The 20,492-nt window shown below is 36.6% G+C and overlaps 3 protein-coding genes across 3 annotated transcripts in view; 1 reads left to right on the top strand and 2 right to left on the bottom strand.

The window, feature by feature from the left end:
• The window catches only part of aven (apoptosis, caspase activation inhibitor), a 23,949-nt gene extending 12,049 nt beyond the window's left edge, over nucleotides 1-11,900 (bottom strand). Inside the window, exons 1-2 of the mRNA XM_083562348.1 lie at nucleotides 11,648-11,900; nucleotides 9,968-10,142 (exon numbers count right to left, since the gene is read on the bottom strand). Coding sequence (XP_083418474.1) covers nucleotides 9,968-10,142; nucleotides 11,648-11,845 — 373 coding nt within the window. The 5' untranslated portion in view covers nucleotides 11,846-11,900. The remainder of the gene's footprint in view (nucleotides 1-9,967; nucleotides 10,143-11,647) is intronic.
• chrm5b (cholinergic receptor, muscarinic 5b) lies at nucleotides 1,402-17,054 on the top strand. Its single transcript, XM_083562335.1, has 2 exons — nucleotides 1,402-1,762; nucleotides 12,507-17,054. The coding sequence occupies exon 2, from the start codon at nucleotides 12,586-12,588 to the stop codon at nucleotides 14,101-14,103; it is 1,518 nt and encodes a 505-aa protein (XP_083418461.1). The 5' UTR covers nucleotides 1,402-1,762; nucleotides 12,507-12,585; the 3' UTR covers nucleotides 14,104-17,054.
• Nucleotides 16,444-20,492, bottom strand: emc7b (ER membrane protein complex subunit 7b). Its single transcript, XM_083562358.1, has 5 exons — nucleotides 20,109-20,492; nucleotides 18,444-18,563; nucleotides 18,215-18,353; nucleotides 17,758-17,838; nucleotides 16,444-17,372 (listed from the first exon to the last, which is right to left on the bottom strand). Exons 1-5 carry the CDS (start codon nucleotides 20,324-20,326, stop codon nucleotides 17,226-17,228), a joined length of 705 nt encoding a protein of 234 aa, XP_083418484.1. The 5' UTR covers nucleotides 20,327-20,492; the 3' UTR covers nucleotides 16,444-17,225.

Here is a 20,492-nt window from a genome sequence, read left to right as displayed (position 1 = left end):
GGTCTGTTGCTACTGATTTCTGTTGCAACTGGAGTTAGCGAGCTCTCCCTTCACCCAGACTCAACGCGTTACAGCGGCTTGTATCTAAACAGTAGCCTACCAAGAAAGTCATTGTTCACTGTCTTCCTTCTTCCTTTCACAACTATTTCTCTCGGGAGTTTATCTTTTGGCATCGTCGTGTGTTTAAAAATCTCCACCAGTGAAAGTTTTTTCTCCCGATGCCGTGCAGCTCAGAACACAGGTGAGGTGCGTTTTTTCGATTCCGTTCGAAAATTTCATTGGTCTAATGTTATGGGGTTCAGTTTTTTTTGGCTTGAAGTTTGTGAAACCGGGAAAAACCCAGTAAAAATTCATAAATTAGCCGCTTCGTTGTTTAAGCCGCGGGGTTCAAAACGTGGGAAAAAAGTAGCGGCTTATAGTCCGAAAAATACGGTAAACGGCGTAAAAAAATTTTGTGCATATTGTTTTAAAGTCAAGCCAAATACACCATTTGTGTATTGATTTGCAACTAATAATGAACCATAACATTTAATCTGATAATTAACAATTTATGTATGTATTATTGAGTAACAGACATCTGGTGGCCACCATTCAGTCAGAAAAAAAAAAAGAAATCCCCAAAATAGAATTGTGCATATAATAATTTTTTTTATAAGGGCTAGTTTTCTTCAAATTCTGAAAACTAGGCTTCATAAAAAAAAAAAAAATTATTATTATTGTTTGGTTGATAAAACACATCTAAAGCAGGGGGTTATCGTCATGATGAAGGTGGGTGTACACACAAATCGTGCATGACTGTGAAAAAATAACTAGTATTTGCTAAAGATTGGTTTTTCTTATCCAGATTCAATACAGGGAAAAAAAACTTGTGCAAGTGATTGTTTAAGTGGCTTGTGGCAGAAGGGATGCATTTGCATATCTAGAATATGAAGAAAGTCTTATTACTCAAGGTCCTGGTTGGCTTGTGATTATTTATAGCCTTGGTCTACTTTATCTCTTTTTGGCAGACTCTTTCGATAGCATTGGTTTCATTCATCTTATCCATCAAACACAAGGAGTCATTAATCTTTTTTCAAAGTCCTTTTGTTATTCGTATAAAATAGGTATAGAATAGAGAGGAAATTTATGATATTAAGAGCACCACATTTTAGTCTTGGTTTAGTCTGCTGAAATCTGTGAATAACAACAACAACAACAACAAACAACAAAAAAAAAACCAGACTAGTCTGGGTCTGGTCCTGATCACAACACTGACACGTTTTGTTTCTCCCCATCGCCTTTCAGTAGCTACATCACACTGACTATCCGAAACGATGACGACCAGCACAGCCCCTGTGGGAATCATCTCCTTTCTGCCAGTCAGCTACATATGTGTCTTACACACACACACACACTCACACTCACACTCACACACTCACAGATGAACTGCGCAGAAGCGGCGACAGCTGACCACCTGATCATCTCCCTCCACTGCTAAGGAGCATCTGCTGCTACTTCTCACATCATCACCATTATTTTTCAACAGTCTTAAAGACAAACAGCCGTCATATTTTAGCTCATCGTTACATTTCTCTTACGAGTACTTTTGCACTCAATGCATCTTTGCCAAATGGATAAATTGTGAAGTCTAACGAAGAGGAAATGCAGATCGATAAAGTGAGTGCTTTAGTGGACTTTTCCAGTTGAAGAGTTCCAGGATGAAGATGGTGTGTGATCAATACTGAGGTAGACAGCCTGGCAGTGAAACTGGACACAGACTATAGTGAGTACCTCATTTATTTTTTTTTAAATAAAGAAATAAAGTTTCTTAAGAATATAGTCCAGAAGGAGTTTTGTGAGAGATAATGAGAGAAAAAGTCCTACTGTACCACTTTAATACACAGATGTGTGAAAAAAGTAAATGACGGGCAAACTGTTCAAACCTGGACATGCCAAAACAAGACATGTTTAGTAGAAACATTACAAAAATATGAGTACAAATTATTTTTTTTATTTACTGACAACAATTTGGAATGAAATGTAAAACTTAATATATAGTTTCATGAAGTTCTCAGTTCCTTAGTATCTCTACTTAGTATCTCCTCTTTGCTTTAAAGACAGTGTACACTCAAGCTGACATGAACTTGGGTTTCTGTAGCATGATCCATTTTAGATCAAATCCATTGAACGTTTTTCAGTAGAAGAGATCTTTTTTTTTGTTCACAAAGCCGAGATCATAACAAATATGCTTAAATATGTACCTAGAAATAATGCAGAATCTTGAATATTAAATATGCATGATATTGAACATTTACTTCATTTGTATGAATTAAAAAAATCAGAAAAGGTTGGTTTATTTTGGCCTCTGAACTCCAATAAGCTTAACAGCTGTCCAAAAGAGAACATAAGTGGTTACTAAATAGATACCAAAATAAGGATAAATTCCTAAAAAATTATATTGCAGGTGAAAATACAATCATATAAGTCTTATTTAGATAGAGCCGTATTCTCCAAAAGCCACATTCAGTGTTGAAAGGTGTGGGTGTCATGTCTGTTCAGAGGCACTAAATCGCCAAAGCCATTAAGCAGACCATTGTCCTAAGCGCACTACCCTTAGCAACAAGGCAACAATTGCATGAGCACTGCTTGAGTAACACTGCCAAAATGCAAACTCCCCTCCGGAGATAATGGCATTTTATGTTGCTAAATTCAACTTGATCAAGTAGAAGGACAGCGGGGCAGAGATCGACTTTTAATTTCCTCAGCTTAAATGTTGTTACTCGCATCATAAATCCCTCTGTGTGGTGACACCATTTAATTAAGAAGCTGCTGATAGAATCACAGACAAGCATTTTCTGGTGAAAGCAAGCTCATTGTGCTCTGTGCAAAGATCACAGTGTCTCCAACCAACAAATTCTTTAAATCCCTTTAAAAAAAAAAAAGTGTATACATATGAATTTATGTCGTGTAGTTTATTTCTCATTTATTCCTAACTAATACAAAAAAACTAATATGTAGCAGCGTACAAACATTCTTATTCAAACGCCTGGGTACATTATTGCTAGTAATGTTTAAATAAAATGACTACTTGTGTAGGGACACACATAACCAATAAAACAATTAAAAGTAGTGGACGAGGTGGAGGAATTTTGGAGCTTGCCTGATGGGCTAACTATTACACGTAATATTTATTATTATTTATGTATTACAAGCCACTTTTGTTTCAAGTCTAATACAGATAATAACATTTGTAACGTTCGGTATGTTGTATGAGACACAACTGGTCTCAAGGCCAAAAGCCAATGAAGCCGATGTTCTGAAAAGAACGTTTTTAATTATTGCTCTAATTTGAGGCTTGAAGCAGCATTTAATTTCAGACTTTGTCTATAAAAATGAAGGAATCCCAAAATAAATTAAACTTTTACCCAATACACAATTGGGGGAAACATTCTTCAAGGGTTAAGTGCCATTAGCATTAGCAAAAGTTCTGTGTCTACTGTGACACATTATAACAATGCTATAACAATATTGCCAGCTCTAATTCAGATTATGCATAGGAGAAAAATATTAATATCATAACACATCCTGTACTCAGATTATGCAAAGAACCCTTGTGAATATGTAATAATTATAATAATTAATCAGGGTCATTGCACCAATTGAGGTCATACAATGTCTCATGAAAATTACAGAAGTTTATTACAGGAGTTAGAATTAGTTAGTCTGTTAGAAGTTAGAAAAGTTTACAGATGTTATGGGAATTCCTAGAATTATTCCCTCTATAGTCTTTCGGTCAAAACATAACTACATACTGGATCTTTCTTTTATAATCTATTCAATAGCTACCTACGATTTAGAGTAATAATAGTAATAGTTGTTCGAAATTCCATACATTTAGGGGTGTAACAATATGCAACATTTCAATCTGGTATATATTCAGTGCTGTCTCAATAAAATAAATTTTAAATAGTGCATATATAAGTATTAAGTAACAAGTATTGCAAGACTGTGCCGTTTTTCAGGTTGAATTGATTAACAGTATAAAAGAAAGAACTTACATTTCTAGGTGATACTTTGATTCATTTGTTAAACTTTTCAGATCTCTGGCCAAGCTTTATGTGCTATGCAGTTGCCAGGTATCAGCAAAAATTCTACATGCACTGCATAGGAAGATCTTGAGTGGTCTGCTAAAAAGCTCTGACCTTAATCCTACTGAACACCTCTGGGATAATTTGGAACACTGACTACATCCTACATCAGTACATGACTTTAATAACACTCTTGTGGCTGTATGAATCCAAATCTCAATAATATAAGATTATTTCTTTATCAGATTCTTTCTTTATCAGTGGTTTGTCCAATCTCTCACTTTGGTAGAGGGTAAACTTGGATTGTGATATCTCTACCACCAACCCTATGGATCTTGAGAATTTCACTGATTGTTTTGGGGTTTTTCACCACAGAATATTTTCTGTGAAGAAACCTTTGGCCTTGCAGTTTTAATACTTTCGACTCCGACAAACACTTAAAAATAAATAAATAAATAATATTACCTATTGTTACCTATATGTTATAGGTCTTATGTCACCTATTGTCCAGACAGTACCATTTTCATTAACATTATTATGTTGATACGATCCCTCTTTGTTTCTGTTCCTTAATGATATATACTAGGGATGCACCGAAATGAAAATTCTTGGCTGAAACCGAAAACCGAAAAAGAGGAAAGCAAGGCCGAAAACCGAAACACCGAAAGAAATTATGCCAATTATTATTACCATTACATTTATGGCTATGACTGTGTACTAACCTTATTAAAATCAAGGCATTTCAATTGCATAAATTAATATAAAAGTTTCAAAGAATAAATCAATTACAATTTATGAAAATATTTATTTATAGCACATTGCAACAATGCACAGGATAAAATAAATTACAAAAAATTCTTAAATGTTTAACTTAAATGCACTCATGTGTACATTAAATAATAATGTACAGGCCCTCTGGCCTGCTGAAAGGTTGTACAATTAAATATGTTCTTTCATAAAAACAAAGTGCATTCGGAACAAGTGCAACTGCTTAAAGATACAATAATACAACAATATCACTGGGAAACTTCCTGCCTTTTCAAAAACGTCCGCCACAGACGGAGTGCGCATGCTCGGAGGGGTTTTGCTTTTCTGTGCGTTTGCGTTTCTCCCATATTCAACATAGCGATCGGGATGTTTGGATTTCAAATTAAACCCGACGTGGAGAAAGTCTTTGCAGACGCACCCCCTCTAGAAATTTCGGCATTACATGTTTTGCAAATCGCTATCCGTGGGTCTTTCTCAGATATACTGAAATACGTCCACACCGCAGACATGTTGTTTTAGACATGCACGTGCAGGCAGCGGTTTCTGTTTGCGTCATCACAACAAACTGTTTCGCCCGTGTTTTTTCGGTGATCAAAGTCTTTTCGGTGGCCGAATATTTGGTGCATCCCTAATATATACCACTCCTGCAGCAAGCACTACAGCCTTCACATCCCTGATACAGAACCACTAACAGGTAATGCTGCCAATCTCAGTCAGACAGTGGTACAAAAACATGCAGTTAATCTGGAAATAGCCAGAGTGCGTCGGTCTAATTCCTAATTTGAGTTGCTTTAGATAATGCCAACAAATTACGCCTACATTCAATTAATCAGACTGCACTAAATACAATGGTGGTTTCACAGCACCGGAGGTGACTAATTGTTCGTGTGGGCAAAACAAGGACAGTCAAACAATAGGCATCAGAAGCACACTGTGGTTCTGTGGGTAGAAAATCTCAGCATGCAGTTGAATATAAATTGGAAATTGTAGCACTAGTAGTTGTGAGCATCATAAGTTTGATACCAGGCAAAGAAAACTTAGAGAACGTGTAATTTCATTTGTAATTTGTTACACTAAATTGGAAAACCTTAATTTTTCAGCCATTTGTGGTTCTTCCCCAAAGGAGGCACACAATTGTGTAGGATTTATTTAGATGTCTTTGAATAGCATTAAATCTTCACTTACACACAAAAAAATCTCTAAGAACAAATGGTTTACTTGAATTAGACTGGAACATCTTGAGTGACCTGTTATTGACTCCTCAATCCTACTGAACACCTTTGGGATAAATTGGAACTGACTGCACCCCAGGCCTCCTCACCACATATCAGTACCTGACTGTACTCACACGCTTGTGGCTGAAGAGCACAAATCTCCACAACCACACTTTAAAATCTATTGAAGCATCTTCCCAGAAAAGTTGAGGTACAGCATTACTTGTGTGATATTAAACATTACAAAAGCACTATTTCTATGTCTAGCTTATTTGATTTACAGAAGACAAAAAACATCTCTTCCTGGGAAACTCACTTCTGGTCTTGGAAGTTTCCAACTAGCAATGATTATGCTTTGGATTGATCTCATAAAATGAAATCTTGCCTGTGTTTGGATGTGCCTTTTATTAGTCATTTTATAAACACTCTCTACATGTCAACCCAGATCCTGGGAACAGGGTCATGCCATCTATTTTTCAGACTGTTTCACATTCTTGGGCAGAAAGAATTGCATTCCACTAGTGCAAGTACAGCAGTGGCTAAGCAAGTCTCTACATTGAACTGCAGCGTAACTTCTTGCAGAAAACCACGAGAGGGAGATCAACACCAACACGAGAGGGAGATCAACACCAACAGCATTAAAATACAGGACACAAACAGTCCTCGTGTGGAGCAGTGCGATTGTTGAGGAAGCAGTTTGGGGAAATGAGAGGCAAATTAAAACAGAGAAAAAAATTCGAGAGAATGTGGAACATTGTGGAACACAAAAGAAGATTGTTAAATATGATACATGATTAACATAGATAACAATCAAGTACTGTCTATTTAGAAATACATCAAATCAGTCACCTGAGGTGTTTATATTCAGATAGTAAAGAAAAACTAAAATCTAAATTAACTTACCGTATTTTCCCGACTATAAGCCGCTACTTTTTCCCACGCTTTGAACCCCACGGCTTAAACAACGAAGCGGCTAATTTATGGATTTTTCCTGGGTTTTTCCCAGTTTCACTAACTTCAAGCCAAAAAACTGAGCAACATAACATTAGACCAATGAAATTGCTGAACGGGTTCAGGTGAACCAATGAAATTCTTTATATTAAAATCAGATGCAGTCCCACTGAATCGGGCCGCACCACATCATAAATATGGATGAGGTTCCTCTGACGTTTGACCTGCCGCTCACTCGGACTGTCTACAGGAAATGCGAATCATTCGTCACTCTGAAAACAACCGGGCATGAAAAAAACGCACTCAACCTGTGTTCTGAGCTGCACGGCATCGGGAGAAAAGATTCACCGATGGTGATTTTTAAACGCACGACGATGCCAAAAGAAAAACTCTTTTAAAGAAATAGTTGTGAAAGGAAGGAGGAAGACAGTGAACAATGACTTTCTTGGTCGGCTACTGTTTAGATACAAGTCGTGTAACAGACACTGTCTTTCGTTAAAGCCTGTGTAAAGTTCATTAGTTTCAGTGTAGACACCTGCGGCTTATAGACAGGTGCGGCTTATTTATGTTCAAAATAAAAATCTTTGTCAAATTCAGTGGGTGCGGCTTATATATGGGTGCGCTTAATAGTCCGGAAATTACGGTACTAAAATCAATCAATCAATCAAATTTTATTTATAAAGCGCATTACAACTACCAAAAGAAGCAAAAGGCGCTTTCCAGAAAAGCAAAAAATAGACATTAAAAATAAAAATTCATTAAAAGTAAACAATTAAAAATAAATAAAAAATTAAGAAATAAATTAAAATAAAAATTTTATAAAAGCACAATGTACATAACATAGCAGTTGAATCAGGGCTACGTGTTAAAAGCTTGTCTGAATAAATGGGTTTTCAACTGCGATTTAAAAATACTCAGCACAGTGACGCATCGAATGTGTGCTGGAAGTGCGTTCCACAGTGTTGGTCCCTGGACAGCAAATTACCAGCCTACAAACTTTTTAAAGTGCATTTAGGAGCAACCAGAGAGGTATGTCCAGAGAAGCGGAGAGTTCTGAAAAAAATTAACCCAGTAATGCGTACGGTTTAAAGATTAAAACACTACAACCTAAATATTAAAATCTAATTTAAAAGACTTCCTGCTTTAACAGAGGAACCATATACGATAATCCCCCGTTTATCACAATGGTTACCGTCCAAAACCGCCCGCAATAAACCAAAAAGCATGACAAACGGCCGCCACCCTAAAAATAAAATTATGTATACAGTACTGTATTAACATTTTTACTTCATTTCATAATTAATAACTATATTTATATTAATACATGTCATTATTTCAACATAAAACTCCATAAAAACAATTCTTTATAATTTTCTTTGGTCTATCGTGCTATCCGCAAGAGACTGGGAAAATCAGTCAAACTAATTAGTTATGTGGCAAATGCAATTCCGCAATAAACCAGGGACGAGAGATTCGATTACTGTATTAGAATAAGACCCTTTGCATGGCTGGTTTGAGAATGGAAATATAAAGATTTGATTAATTAAATGCAAATCAATACCTAAGTTACTAAAAACGTCAGATATAAAACAAAAAAGCACTACAACATAAGTATAAACCAATAAAAAAAAAAAAAAAAGGTCTTCTGAAACAGAGATGCAACCCATTCAAATCCAGTATTCAGAATGAATAGATCTTGTGCTCTTCTTCCTCTTCTTTCGGCTTCTCCCATTAGGGGGCGCCACAGTGGCTCATCCGTCTCCATACCCCTCCGTCCTCTATATCTGCCTCTTTCAAACCAACTACCTGCATGTTTTCCCACAACACATCCATAAATCTCCTCTTTTCCTCCTTCCTGGTGGCTCCATCCTCAGCATTCTCCTACCAATATACCCCATGTCCCTCCTCTGAACATGTCCAAACCATCTCAATCACGCCTCCCTCACCTTGTCTCCAAAACGTCCTTCAGGTGCTGTCTCTCTAATAAACTCATTTCTAATCCTGTCCATCCTCGTCACTTCCAACGAAAACCTCAACATCTTGTGCTCTAAACATCTAAAAAAAAAAAAAAAATTATTATAATAATCAAAAGAACCACTAGTAGGTGCACAAGTTTCTTCGATTTTCTTTTTGCTCATTTGTTTTGTTCACAGGTCATGTGACTGAGACTAGGTGTGTACCAGTTGCACAAGTAGGTGGTTTTAACTTCTATGCAGGCATTAGTGTGTGTTAAAGCATGATGTTGGTGAGGAAAAGAAAAACGTTGATGGTTGAGAGCTTAAGTTAGGAAACAAGTTTGTTATTTTGGAAAATCTAAGCAAGTAAAGAAAAATCACAAGCAGATACTAACACAAAAAATTCTCAGAGCAGCGTTTAAAAAAAAAAAAAAAGAAAGAAAAGAAAAAGTAAAAGAAAAGAAACATTTTACACACAGTTTAAGTTGAGACCAATTATAATCTCAAGGTGATGAGAATAAGGTAACTGTCAAAAAAAAAAAAAAAAGAGAACATAAAGGCCATAGCTTCAGGTTTCAATTCAAATACAGATACATACAAAGATAGTTCAGCTACATTATACTTATATTATAGGTAAGTGTATTGACAATCCTTCAACCCAAAACATTCATAAATTATAAAATATTTATGTTTATGTATTATTGTAGAGCACAGTGAATAATTTGTGTATTGTTACAGAAAGACTTGTGACAGAATATCAGCAGTCATATTTCATTATCATATTCACTCATTAGAACATGCTTCCAAACCCCATTCAGCTGTGTGCCAAAAATAAAAGATTGCCAAGAGGTGTTTCTTACAGACTGACAGACAACAGCAGGATCTGATGATGGAAATGATCCTCAACTGGCACTATGTTTGTATCCTGGTGTGAAAGCATTATCTCAGATTGTGGCTCAGCAGCAAGACACTCATTTTAGAGTGATTAGAAAGTGGAAAGCACGATTCTTACCTGCGGAAGAGAGGAGAACATGATAGTCTGTCCCTCTCTGCGCCGGAACATCGTCGTTCACCTCCTTCTTCTCAGATTCCTCATAACGATCCCAGTTGGACTTCAGTTTTCTCCTGGAAAAGATTGCTGGCATCTCGTCTTCAGTGTTTTCTTTGTCATCCTGTTCATCCTGGCCCTTAAAATAATATTGCATATTGAATCACTGATTGTACTGCAGCAAACTTCTTTTTTGTATTAGTTGTGTGGCAGCCTTAGCGATATGACAAGAATATATTATATTATATTATAATTCTTGAAGCAATTTATACAATACACACAATATATATTACCATGTATCAGTTTGTTAACCAAATAAAAGTGTGGTTTGAAAGAAAAAACTAAACAAAAAACAACACTTATTTGGTGATAAAAAATTTATTTTTAATATTTAAAAAATACATTAAAAACATTTCTTCATCAAAGAAAATCATCAAATCCGACTGGCACAATATCTTTACACCTCGAAACACCTTGTTATCCTTTTATTGCTTTTCAAAGACACATGCATGCTCCTTCTGTTTATATGCAACAAACTAGGCTTCGTTTAATGGTATGAAGATTTCGTTTTTTGACCAAGCAAATAAATCAATGTACAGATGTTACACTTTATTTCCATCGAAAAATCCTTCCTTGGCATGAAGAACGGTTTTACACACTTTGGACAGATTGTTTCTCCAAACATTCTGCTGTAATATTTTGTTATGCTTCTTGTAATTTGCTAAAGGTGTTCTTCAGTAGTTGGACAGTTGTTCCTAACCTTGTGATCCAGCTCATCCCAGAACTGGTGACTGGGCAGGCCATTCCATGATAGATAACACTCTAGCTGACTGTTTGCTCTCTAAATAACACTTAGCTTGGATGTATGCTTCGGGTTTTCGGGTCTTGTTATACTGAGAAGTTATACTTCTCCAGATGGAAGTGCATGGTATTAAAGTATGGACTGGAAGCCATGTTGGTTCAGTATTCCTCTTAACCAAGGAATATTATATTATTGTCTCCAACCTTCCCTGCTCCTAACCCCAACCATTAAGCTTCCACGTCCATGTTTAACTGGCAGTCTGGAAACATCATCTCTCCAGTTCTTCAGTTAGAAACAATAATGTCAAATTTGGACTCATCTGTCCACAGTCATTTCTTTCTTTCGCTCACTCACTCGCATCCACTGTCCAATTCTTGTGATTTTTGAACATTGATGTGTCTAAAAAATGGTGGAAGGTGTTTCCAAACCTTTGAGGGACACTAAAACCATCACAGATTTCTGAAGAAGGTTATACTAGAAACTAGAAAGACTTTCGACTACTCTTGCAAACTTGCTGGGATGTTTAATTAGTTGTAAAGAAAAATTGTGAGACATTATACAGTGATAACTGTATAAGGATCCTGCAAGGTGGGACAAATGAATAAAACTTGGATCAAAGCAGTTACACTCGTTAGATGTTTATATCTAGCCTGGGGGTATTTACACTATTCGTCACATCCTGGTAGTTAGTGTTCACACATAAGCCGCTAACGCATTGAGGATCCGTGCATTAGACTGGTCTTGAAGCTGTGAGCACTTTATTACTCTACATAGTGCAGTTTAAAGGAAGCAGGCAGCATCAGACATGAAGCGAAGTTATTGGACTCTAAACGTTCACTCACTCGACGAACAAAGTCTGCAGCGCCATCCTCGGGACCTCCGCGGCCTCTTCCGCGATAATGATCCCTTTTCCCCCTTCCGCGGTAATGGCCGCCTCTCCCGCGACCTCTCCGCTCTCCGCCGCTCACGCTGTCATGACCACCACCGCCGCCGCCTCTTCTCCAGTACCCACCGCGTCCCCTACTCGGTCTAACCTCCATCACTGTACCACCAAGTCCAAATGCAATACAACTTCTGGTTGTTACACTAAAAACACTCCCCGGTTCCCAAAGAAAGGTTCCTCCCTGCACACAATATTAATTTGCTGAAAGAAAATTGAAATATTGCAGCTATTATAATAATAATAATTATTATAATAAATATTATTATTAATAAATTCATTTTTTCATTTTTTCATTTTTTAAGAACACGTTTTGTCATGTGCACTATATTCCTTTGTACAATGATGTTTTCAGTCTATGTTGCCTCACGGATGCTGCAACAGTTTTTAGTTAATAAAATAAAAGCCATTTTGAGTGTTTAATATTTTAATTGTTTAATTGTTTAAGTATTATATATATATATATATATATATATATATATATATATATATATATATATATATATATATATATATATATATATATATATATATATATAAATTAAACATTTCATATTCAGTATTTAATTTTAATACCTGGCATAACAGGCAACTTAAATAAGCATTGGAAGCTGAAATATGTGTTGTTTTGTGCCCAGGATTGTATACTTTCTGAGAAACATTTCAGAGTGTATCTGATCACCTCTTTTCGACCCAAGAAAAAAAATGAAAACCTCAAAATATAAGGAACATTTTTCCAAATCTCTCTTTTCTATTTTCAGATTCCCCATCTGGAAGTCAATATGAAGTACAAAGAGGACTTATCTGCCATTTGCACCCAGTAGAACATCTCCAGAAAAAATGAATGAACTTGAAAACTCTACAGCAAGTGGGAACACATCTGTCATCCTATCAGTTCCACATAACCTTTGGGAAGTCATCACTATTGCTACTGTGTCTGCTGTTGCAAGCCTAATCACTATAGTGGGAAACATTTTGGTGATGCTTTCTTTTAAAGTGAACAGTCAGCTGAAGACAGTAAACAACTACTATTTACTAAGTTTGGCTTTTGCAGACCTCATTATAGGAGTGTTTTCTATGAACCTTTACACTATGTACATTCTGATGGGATACTGGTCTCTGGGAAACCTAGCTTGTGATCTCTGGTTAGCTCTGGACTACGTGGCAAGTAACGCTTCAGTAATGAACTTGCTGGTGATCAGCTTCGATAGATATTTCTCCATTACGAGGCCCCTTACCTACAGGGCTAAACGAACACCCAAGCGTGCTGGCATTATGATCGGCTTGGCATGGCTCATATCTTTCATCTTATGGGCCCCTCCAATTTTATGTTGGCAGTATTTTGTGGGCGAGAGAACAGTTCCTCCAGACCAGTGCCAGATTCAGTTCTTCTCAGAACCTGTGATTACATTTGGAACAGCCATAGCTGCCTTTTATGTTCCTGTCTCCATTATGACCATTTTGTACTGCAGAATTTATAAGGAGACCGAGAAGCGTACAAAAGACTTGGCTGAACTGCAAGGAATTGCATCTGCAGATAGCGGCGACAACCCTAAAGCACAAAAACAACGATCTTGCTTTGCTTTCAGAACAGACCGGAGCAAAGCACAAGGCTTGTGGTCTTCATCAACCCAAAGTAATATGACTAAGACCACAGCACAGTCTGAGGACATGTGGGTGAAATCAGATCAAGCTGCTGCTCTTAATAGCTACACATCCTCTGAAGATGAAGAGCGCCCAGTTTCAGAAGCACCATCTCAAGATTCCTACAAAAAACAGGATGAGATGAACTATTATAAAGAAAGACAATTTATTGCTAATTCCACCAAGTACTACTCACAAAAGAATAAGAAATGCATCTCCTACAAGTTCAAGCCAGTCCTGAAAACCAGCCCGCAGAAAGAAACTAGCGAAGCTGTTAGTCATCCTTGCCCATCATCACAACAGTTAACACTCACATCTGCATCCTCGCCGGCCCAGCCGAGGGATTCTAGTCTCAAAAGTCAAATCACTAAACGTAAGAGAATGGTTCTCATCAAGGAGAAGAAGGCAGCTCAGACCCTCAGCGCTATTCTACTCGCCTTTATTCTTACCTGGACTCCATATAACATCATGGTACTTATCTCTACTTTCTGCTCTGACTGCATCCCTCTGTCTCTCTGGCACCTGGGCTACTGGCTTTGCTATGTCAACAGCACTGTCAACCCCATGTGCTATGCCTTATGCAACAAAACCTTCCAGAAGACCTTTCGGATGTTGCTGTTCTGCAAGTGGAAAAAGAAGCAAGGAGAGGAGAAGCTGCAGTGGTGTGGACAAAATGCACCAGTGACCAATAAACTGACACAGCAGGCAGACTGAACTATTCATGTAGCAAAAAAAATTATACCTTAGCAAATAAATATCTTGACTATAGTCTAATTTATTTCATATTTCTCACAGACATATATGTTCCATGAACAGAGCGAAACACTTTCAAATAGTAAAGAAACATATCCAGATAAATACTTTATCTAAGATATGCTTCTATATTATAGCAATTATTGCATATTTTACAAAACAATCTTAATTTAACTAAATGAAAAATATGTTATAAATGTTCTTTTATTCAAGATTTACAATGTCTGCTGTATTCTGACGTCCTACAATGTGTTTCCTTATACATTAATGCTTTTAGCTGTTGTAACGTATTGTGTACTGCCTAAGCTTTAACAGTCCATTTCTTTTTTTGTAAAATTCCTTCCAAGAGCTTCAGTGACATGCTTATATTATTTTTTATTTGAATATCTGACTCAAACTCATATTATGATGTGCTTAAAGTCTGAACTTACTTAACACTAACATTACTAAACTCTTATATACACCAAATCACTAGTTACAGATTCTGATTTTCACTGATCAATGGTTAGTATCGTAAGGGGCAGCAGCAAGATATATAAAATCATTCTGCTGTACATGAAGTTCCCACGTGATCTGCTGTTTCTGAAATACTCAACCCATCCTGTCTGGCACCATCAACTATTTTAGGGTTAATCACTAAGATCACATTTTCCCCAGTCAGATGCTTGATGTGAACATATTAACTATGAGGTCAAGAGCTTTAGTTAATGTTCACATTAAACATCAGAATTGTGTCTAAAGGACTGTTTTGAGAAATTGTTGATCTCCTGGGACAGCTTCTGGACTTTATAAATAATGGTTAAATATAAAAGTGAGTGTGAGTTCTTGTGAACAGAAACGCCTTGAAGATGACAGAGATTAGAAGAAAACTGCCAAACTGTTTTGAGCTGATAGGAAGGTAAAGCTACTCTTTACAACCACGATGAGCAGACAATTCTCTCAGGATGTGCGTCAAACCGTAATTTGGATATTTAGCAGCAAATGTCCTCATGCAGTTCCACTGCTGTCAACCTACAACAGGAAGCTGAGGCTACATTGAGGACTCGTTCACATAATATGGAGTTTTTCCAATAAATTTAAGTTGTTTCAGTACATTTTTTTTCAATCTCTCCAGTTTCAGCGAGTCTGTGACAATTGTACATACAGCTGTGAGATAAAAATCCTAGAACGGCTTTCTGAATTACTCAAACAAGCCCAGACATTACACCAAGTCAGAGAGAGATGTTTGAGGAACTGAATCTATTGACCCGAATCTGCATGTGTTTATATATTGACATGATAATTGTACGAATGATCAGGTGTACAGCTGTTTCTATCTTATTGGCTGGTGACTGTATATATATGATTACCAATTCTGTACCGTAGCTAATACAGATGCAATCCAAATTCTCCATAAACCTAAGACAAGAAGAGAAATAACTAATACAGATTTTAACAAGAAATGTTTTTATTCAGACTTTCATTTTTCACAAATAACAAATTAGTAGAATATATCTACAGACAATTATTATTAAATGAAATTGAGTATAAAAGCTCGTTGTGCCTTCTCTGAATGTGATACTTTAATTCTCTAATAGCTACTTACTTCAGAATCCTCTAAAAAGCTTTTAGATATTATAGAGTTCCACCTTCTTTAGCTTAAGAGCTGAAGATTATTAATGAGTGATAATTCAATTTCCTTTTGGTCTTCAAAGTCACTCTTTATTTTTGCATATGTTTATACAGTTAAACATATTGGTTGTAAAAGTATTTTTTTAAAGCTAAATTGTGAAATAAAAGTATACTTCACTTTTTTCTTTTAATCTACAAACCATGTTGGTGGGAGTGAATGCAAAAACATTTGCATTCATCCTGTACACCAACTGATATATTGTCATATTCCTAGCTCTTTATCCCCTCACCCACACTGTATCAAACCAGTGCTTAAAATTTTAATCATTTTAAAATGTTATAGGATCAACTGTTATATGCGAACACATGCCTGTGTCCAGTTTTCTTTACCTGTCGGACTTTTATTTGTGGCATAATTGTAGAGGATGTAATGACTGTTGGAGATTTTTTTTAATCCAACATTTCAAGTAAATAGCCTTGAGTCAACTTCTCATTGTTCATGTGCCTTGTAAATATGAGAATATGGTTTTCTACATGGAATAATTGTCGTAAGTGAGCAATGAAGGGTTTGATATACTCAGACCCATTGTTGCATGTGAAGCAGAGATTCAGTAGAACAGCAAATATTTATTAACCAAACCAAAAGATCACAATTTTCATGTACCAACATAAAAAAAATTAAACACTTCCTTTACATTTTGTCCATTATTAGACATGTTTATTGTATTCACTCTATCAAACTGTGTTCGATCATATTTCAGATGTCTTGTGAATTTGTATCCAACTGAATCAAATAAAGTATAGTTCTTGTCTTCTGGGAAAAGTTGGACTCATTCAGCAGAGAAAAATCAGAAAACAAGAAACAAAATATTCAAAAAGGACACATGTGAAATGTCCATTACAATTTATTAGCATTCAGTTTAAATAGGTTTATATTTCTTTGCTAAAATTTTCGGCATTCATCATCATCATCATCATTCACAGTCATATACAAGCTCGATACAATATTACCAACTATTTCAATGTAAAAGCTCTGTTTCAAGTAGTAGTGGAAACTGGGTGTGGGTTAAAGTGATGTTTCAGCCAACCTCAACCCGAAAGAGAACATGTTTTAGAAAATCTCAGCCTCAGCAGCAATAAAAGCATACATTACTTTTCTGATGATCTTGGCCAAACTAACCATGATTGGAACTACAGCTGTTTTTCTATATGGTGTTAAATGTTTACAAGTAGATATATTCAAATGTGGTGATATAGCATCTGATAAAAAACAAAAAAACAACCCCCCCCCCAAAAATAAAACTAACAAAAAAAACATTGTGAACATATTGTACAGCCCTGCCAAGTCAAGCTCAAGCTTATTATCTATTACAGTTGGTTAGTTTTATTGTGACAAATGGGGGAAAAAGCCACAAAACAACTCTACAAGAAATATACATAAAACAAAAACATCCCAGTCTTCATTGGCAGCACTACCTCCGTTTCAGTGCTGCATTCCTGCTGCCTTTATTGCTACCTCCTGGTTTGCTGGATCCCTTAGAGAACAGTTTAGTCATGAACTCCGAGACATCTGGTAACTCTGGATTAGGGTTCAGCATGTTCATGGACTGCTCCATCTCCTGTTAAAAAAAAAAACAACACACAAAAAAACAATAATAAATGAATCCAATTTTATTTCATCGAATACCACAGCAACACTGTGAAGTCTCAAGTCATTACAATAGTTCTTGGTAGGCTCAGCTTGCTTGAAAAAAAAAACACACTAACAATAGAAAAATCAGCTTTGTATATTAATTTGATGTAAAAATGTAATTGAAGGATGTTCAAAAGACCTTTTCTCCCAATAAAAGTTAAAATTAAAGTTATATTAAAATCCTACAGTAAACGTTGAGGATTACAACAAAAAGGCCAATTTTTCTAGTTTTTCTACATGCGACATTGAAAGAGATTGCGTACGACCTGTTATATTTTGGTTTAACAAAATAAATATTATTACTCATTTACCTTTCTCATTTCAGGGTCATTGGTATTGACCACTTTTGGGAGCAGAACGATGATTAGTAAGGGAAGGACCATCATCATGACCTGTAAAAGTGAAAAGTAAAAAAATATATGTTTTTATTATGAGACAGGGCAGAGAATACCAAATACTTTTCAATCTAAATACTGTTACTATAACTGAAAAAAAAAAAGTATGCATAAGTGGATAATTTAAAAAAAAACATCTACTTAACAAACAAACAAAGGTTGAGCTGAATTTAATTGCACCGAATATGCACTGTAAATGCCATACTGCGAAAACTATTAGACATCTTGGTTTGTCATATTATATAAAGGCAAATTTAAAGCCTCTTGTCCATACAAATATAGACCTGGCCTTTCTCCATTCCCTCAGTTACTGCAGACATATTTATCTCAGCTGACTTCAGCATGCCTTTAATATTTTGAAGACAAAGTTTACCATCGGATTCATGAGGAAATCAGTCCAGCCCCATGTCTCTCGCTTCATGAAGTACGAATGTGCCCCAATAGCTCTCATTTGGAGGGGGTATGGTTGTCGGACTACCTCCGAGGTTTTGATGTAGTTCACCATGCGAGCTCTGAGGTACAATAAAAACATTAAAACGGGGTCCAGACTGAACACTAAAGAAATAAGGTCTTTCAAAGTTTCGTGCAACAGTCAAGATTACCTCATTTTCCCTTTAGAGGTGATGTCCACTCGGCTTGGCTCAAATTTGTAAGACGGGGATATAACTTCAACTACATAGGATCCAGATGGAACATCATGTACAGCAAAACTCCCATCAGTCCTGTCAGAGAAAGGTGGCAAGACTGAAGACTTCTAATGTATTGTTTCTACTTTCTTTTTAATCATTACATGAGGTATAAAACACAACAGGGTGTGCAGTTGTGGGAAAATAGTCAACCACCGGGTAGTTCCATTTCCACGTCAAAGTTGAGAATTTTACAGAAACTGCGCAGCCAGACAAGTGTTTTATTTTCTCTTAAACATAGTAACTTCCCAACCGTTACAACACATCATACTTTCTTAAATGTAATCTTATTTATTTAAAGTAATACATTAAGAATGTGTTTCTGTTTAGATTTATATTAACAGAGACATGGCTGTTTCCTTTCAACATTCCCTTTCAAAATAAATAAACATTATTCAGCTAGCCAAGTTTGGAAACCTTGCTGTTGTGAAGTGCTTACACTTGAAATTCCTTCCACATGTTAAATTAATAGTTGTCAATTCTATCCATTTTCATCTAAACAATGGTGCTACAAAAGACAACATAAATGAACAAAAAGTAACACAAAACACACAACTACACCAAACTAACTGAGGCACAACAAGTGAACATGTGTCTAAGACAGTAGACACAGTGGCACTGCAGCACCAACCAGTACAGAAGTTTTTGTTAGGGCAAATTAATTGCACTAAATGAATGCGTGTGTGTGTGTGTGTGTGTGTGTGTGTGTGTGTGTGTGTGTGTGAGTCCAGTTGTTTTGTATTGAGTAGCTTGAAGAAACAAACTGTTACACAGTCTGAACGTGAGGGCCCAAATGCTGTGTGTGATTCTGGTAAAAATATTCATCCAGATGTTTACAAGATATATTCGCTCAGTTTATATGTATATTTATTAAAGTACACTGCGGTTACCTCCATACAAAATCTGTTGCTCTATTGCACTAACTGCTGCTATTCTTGTGCACATTTTTATATTGCATTGACAATGTAAAACACTTGATAAGAGATAAGAGAAACGGTATTTCGATTCCGCTTTGACAATAAAAAAAAAACTTAAACCTTCTCAACATTCTCAATATCTGTAAATATTGGCTTACACAAAAGGTTTGGCTAATAAATGATTTTCTTTGTTAAAAAGAGCACATGTTACTGTGCTCACTATCACTGTGTTCTATACAAGTCCATGTCAATGAACTGTTACTAAAAATACGACAATGGATTACGACGAGCGCTGTGATATGCAAGCCTGTGATTTGCCCTGCAGCCGGAACTACTTTAACATCTCCTCTGTTAGACAGAACTAATTAACGCATTCTTAATGAAAATATCAAAACAAAGCTAAACCACACGCTTTGGCCTTTATATAGTCTAAAGCTTTTACTGAGATGTCAAAATAATACTGATTAAAATGACTGGTGTTATTGCAGCTAAATCCCAGCTCGGTTAACAGTTGCAGTATTCCACTGCTCCCTAAACCCCTACAGAGACGTTCGTTGCTATGGTTAGCTAACAACTAGCTAGTTAGCTGACTAGCATTCAGCTTCAGAATAACACTGTTCTTTTCGTTTGGTGGCTCTAAACTACAGAGTGTAATTCGGCTTACCTGAGAAATCCGATATACTCGCCTCCCTCTACCAGCACCCTGGCAGAAGAGACCCAGTCCTGCGCCTTCACACCCGAGACAACCGCACGGCCCTCGATCTTAAATCGGTCTCCATTCCCCGCACCAGGCCCGGGCTCCGTCTCAGCGGAGCAGAACGACAGCACGAAGGCGGACTGCAAAATAACATACAAGTCCAGTATTTTTCTAAGATGCCGCATCACGCCAGCTACTCGATAAACGCGCTGTTTTAACGCTCCAAATACGGTGGTGAATCAGCTGAACTGCTCGGCACTAAACGTACACACAGGTCATAGAGTCCTAATACCGGAAGTGGAAGTGCTCAGCGACCACGTGACCGTGTGCTGTCATAAAACTACCGCATAA

The sequence above is a fragment of the Silurus aristotelis genome, assembly GCF_946808225.1.
Source record: "Silurus aristotelis genome assembly, chromosome: 15".
NCBI classification, from domain to species: Eukaryota; Metazoa; Chordata; class Actinopteri; order Siluriformes; family Siluridae; genus Silurus; species Silurus aristotelis.
This window is presented reverse-complemented; position numbering and strand designations above follow the sequence as displayed.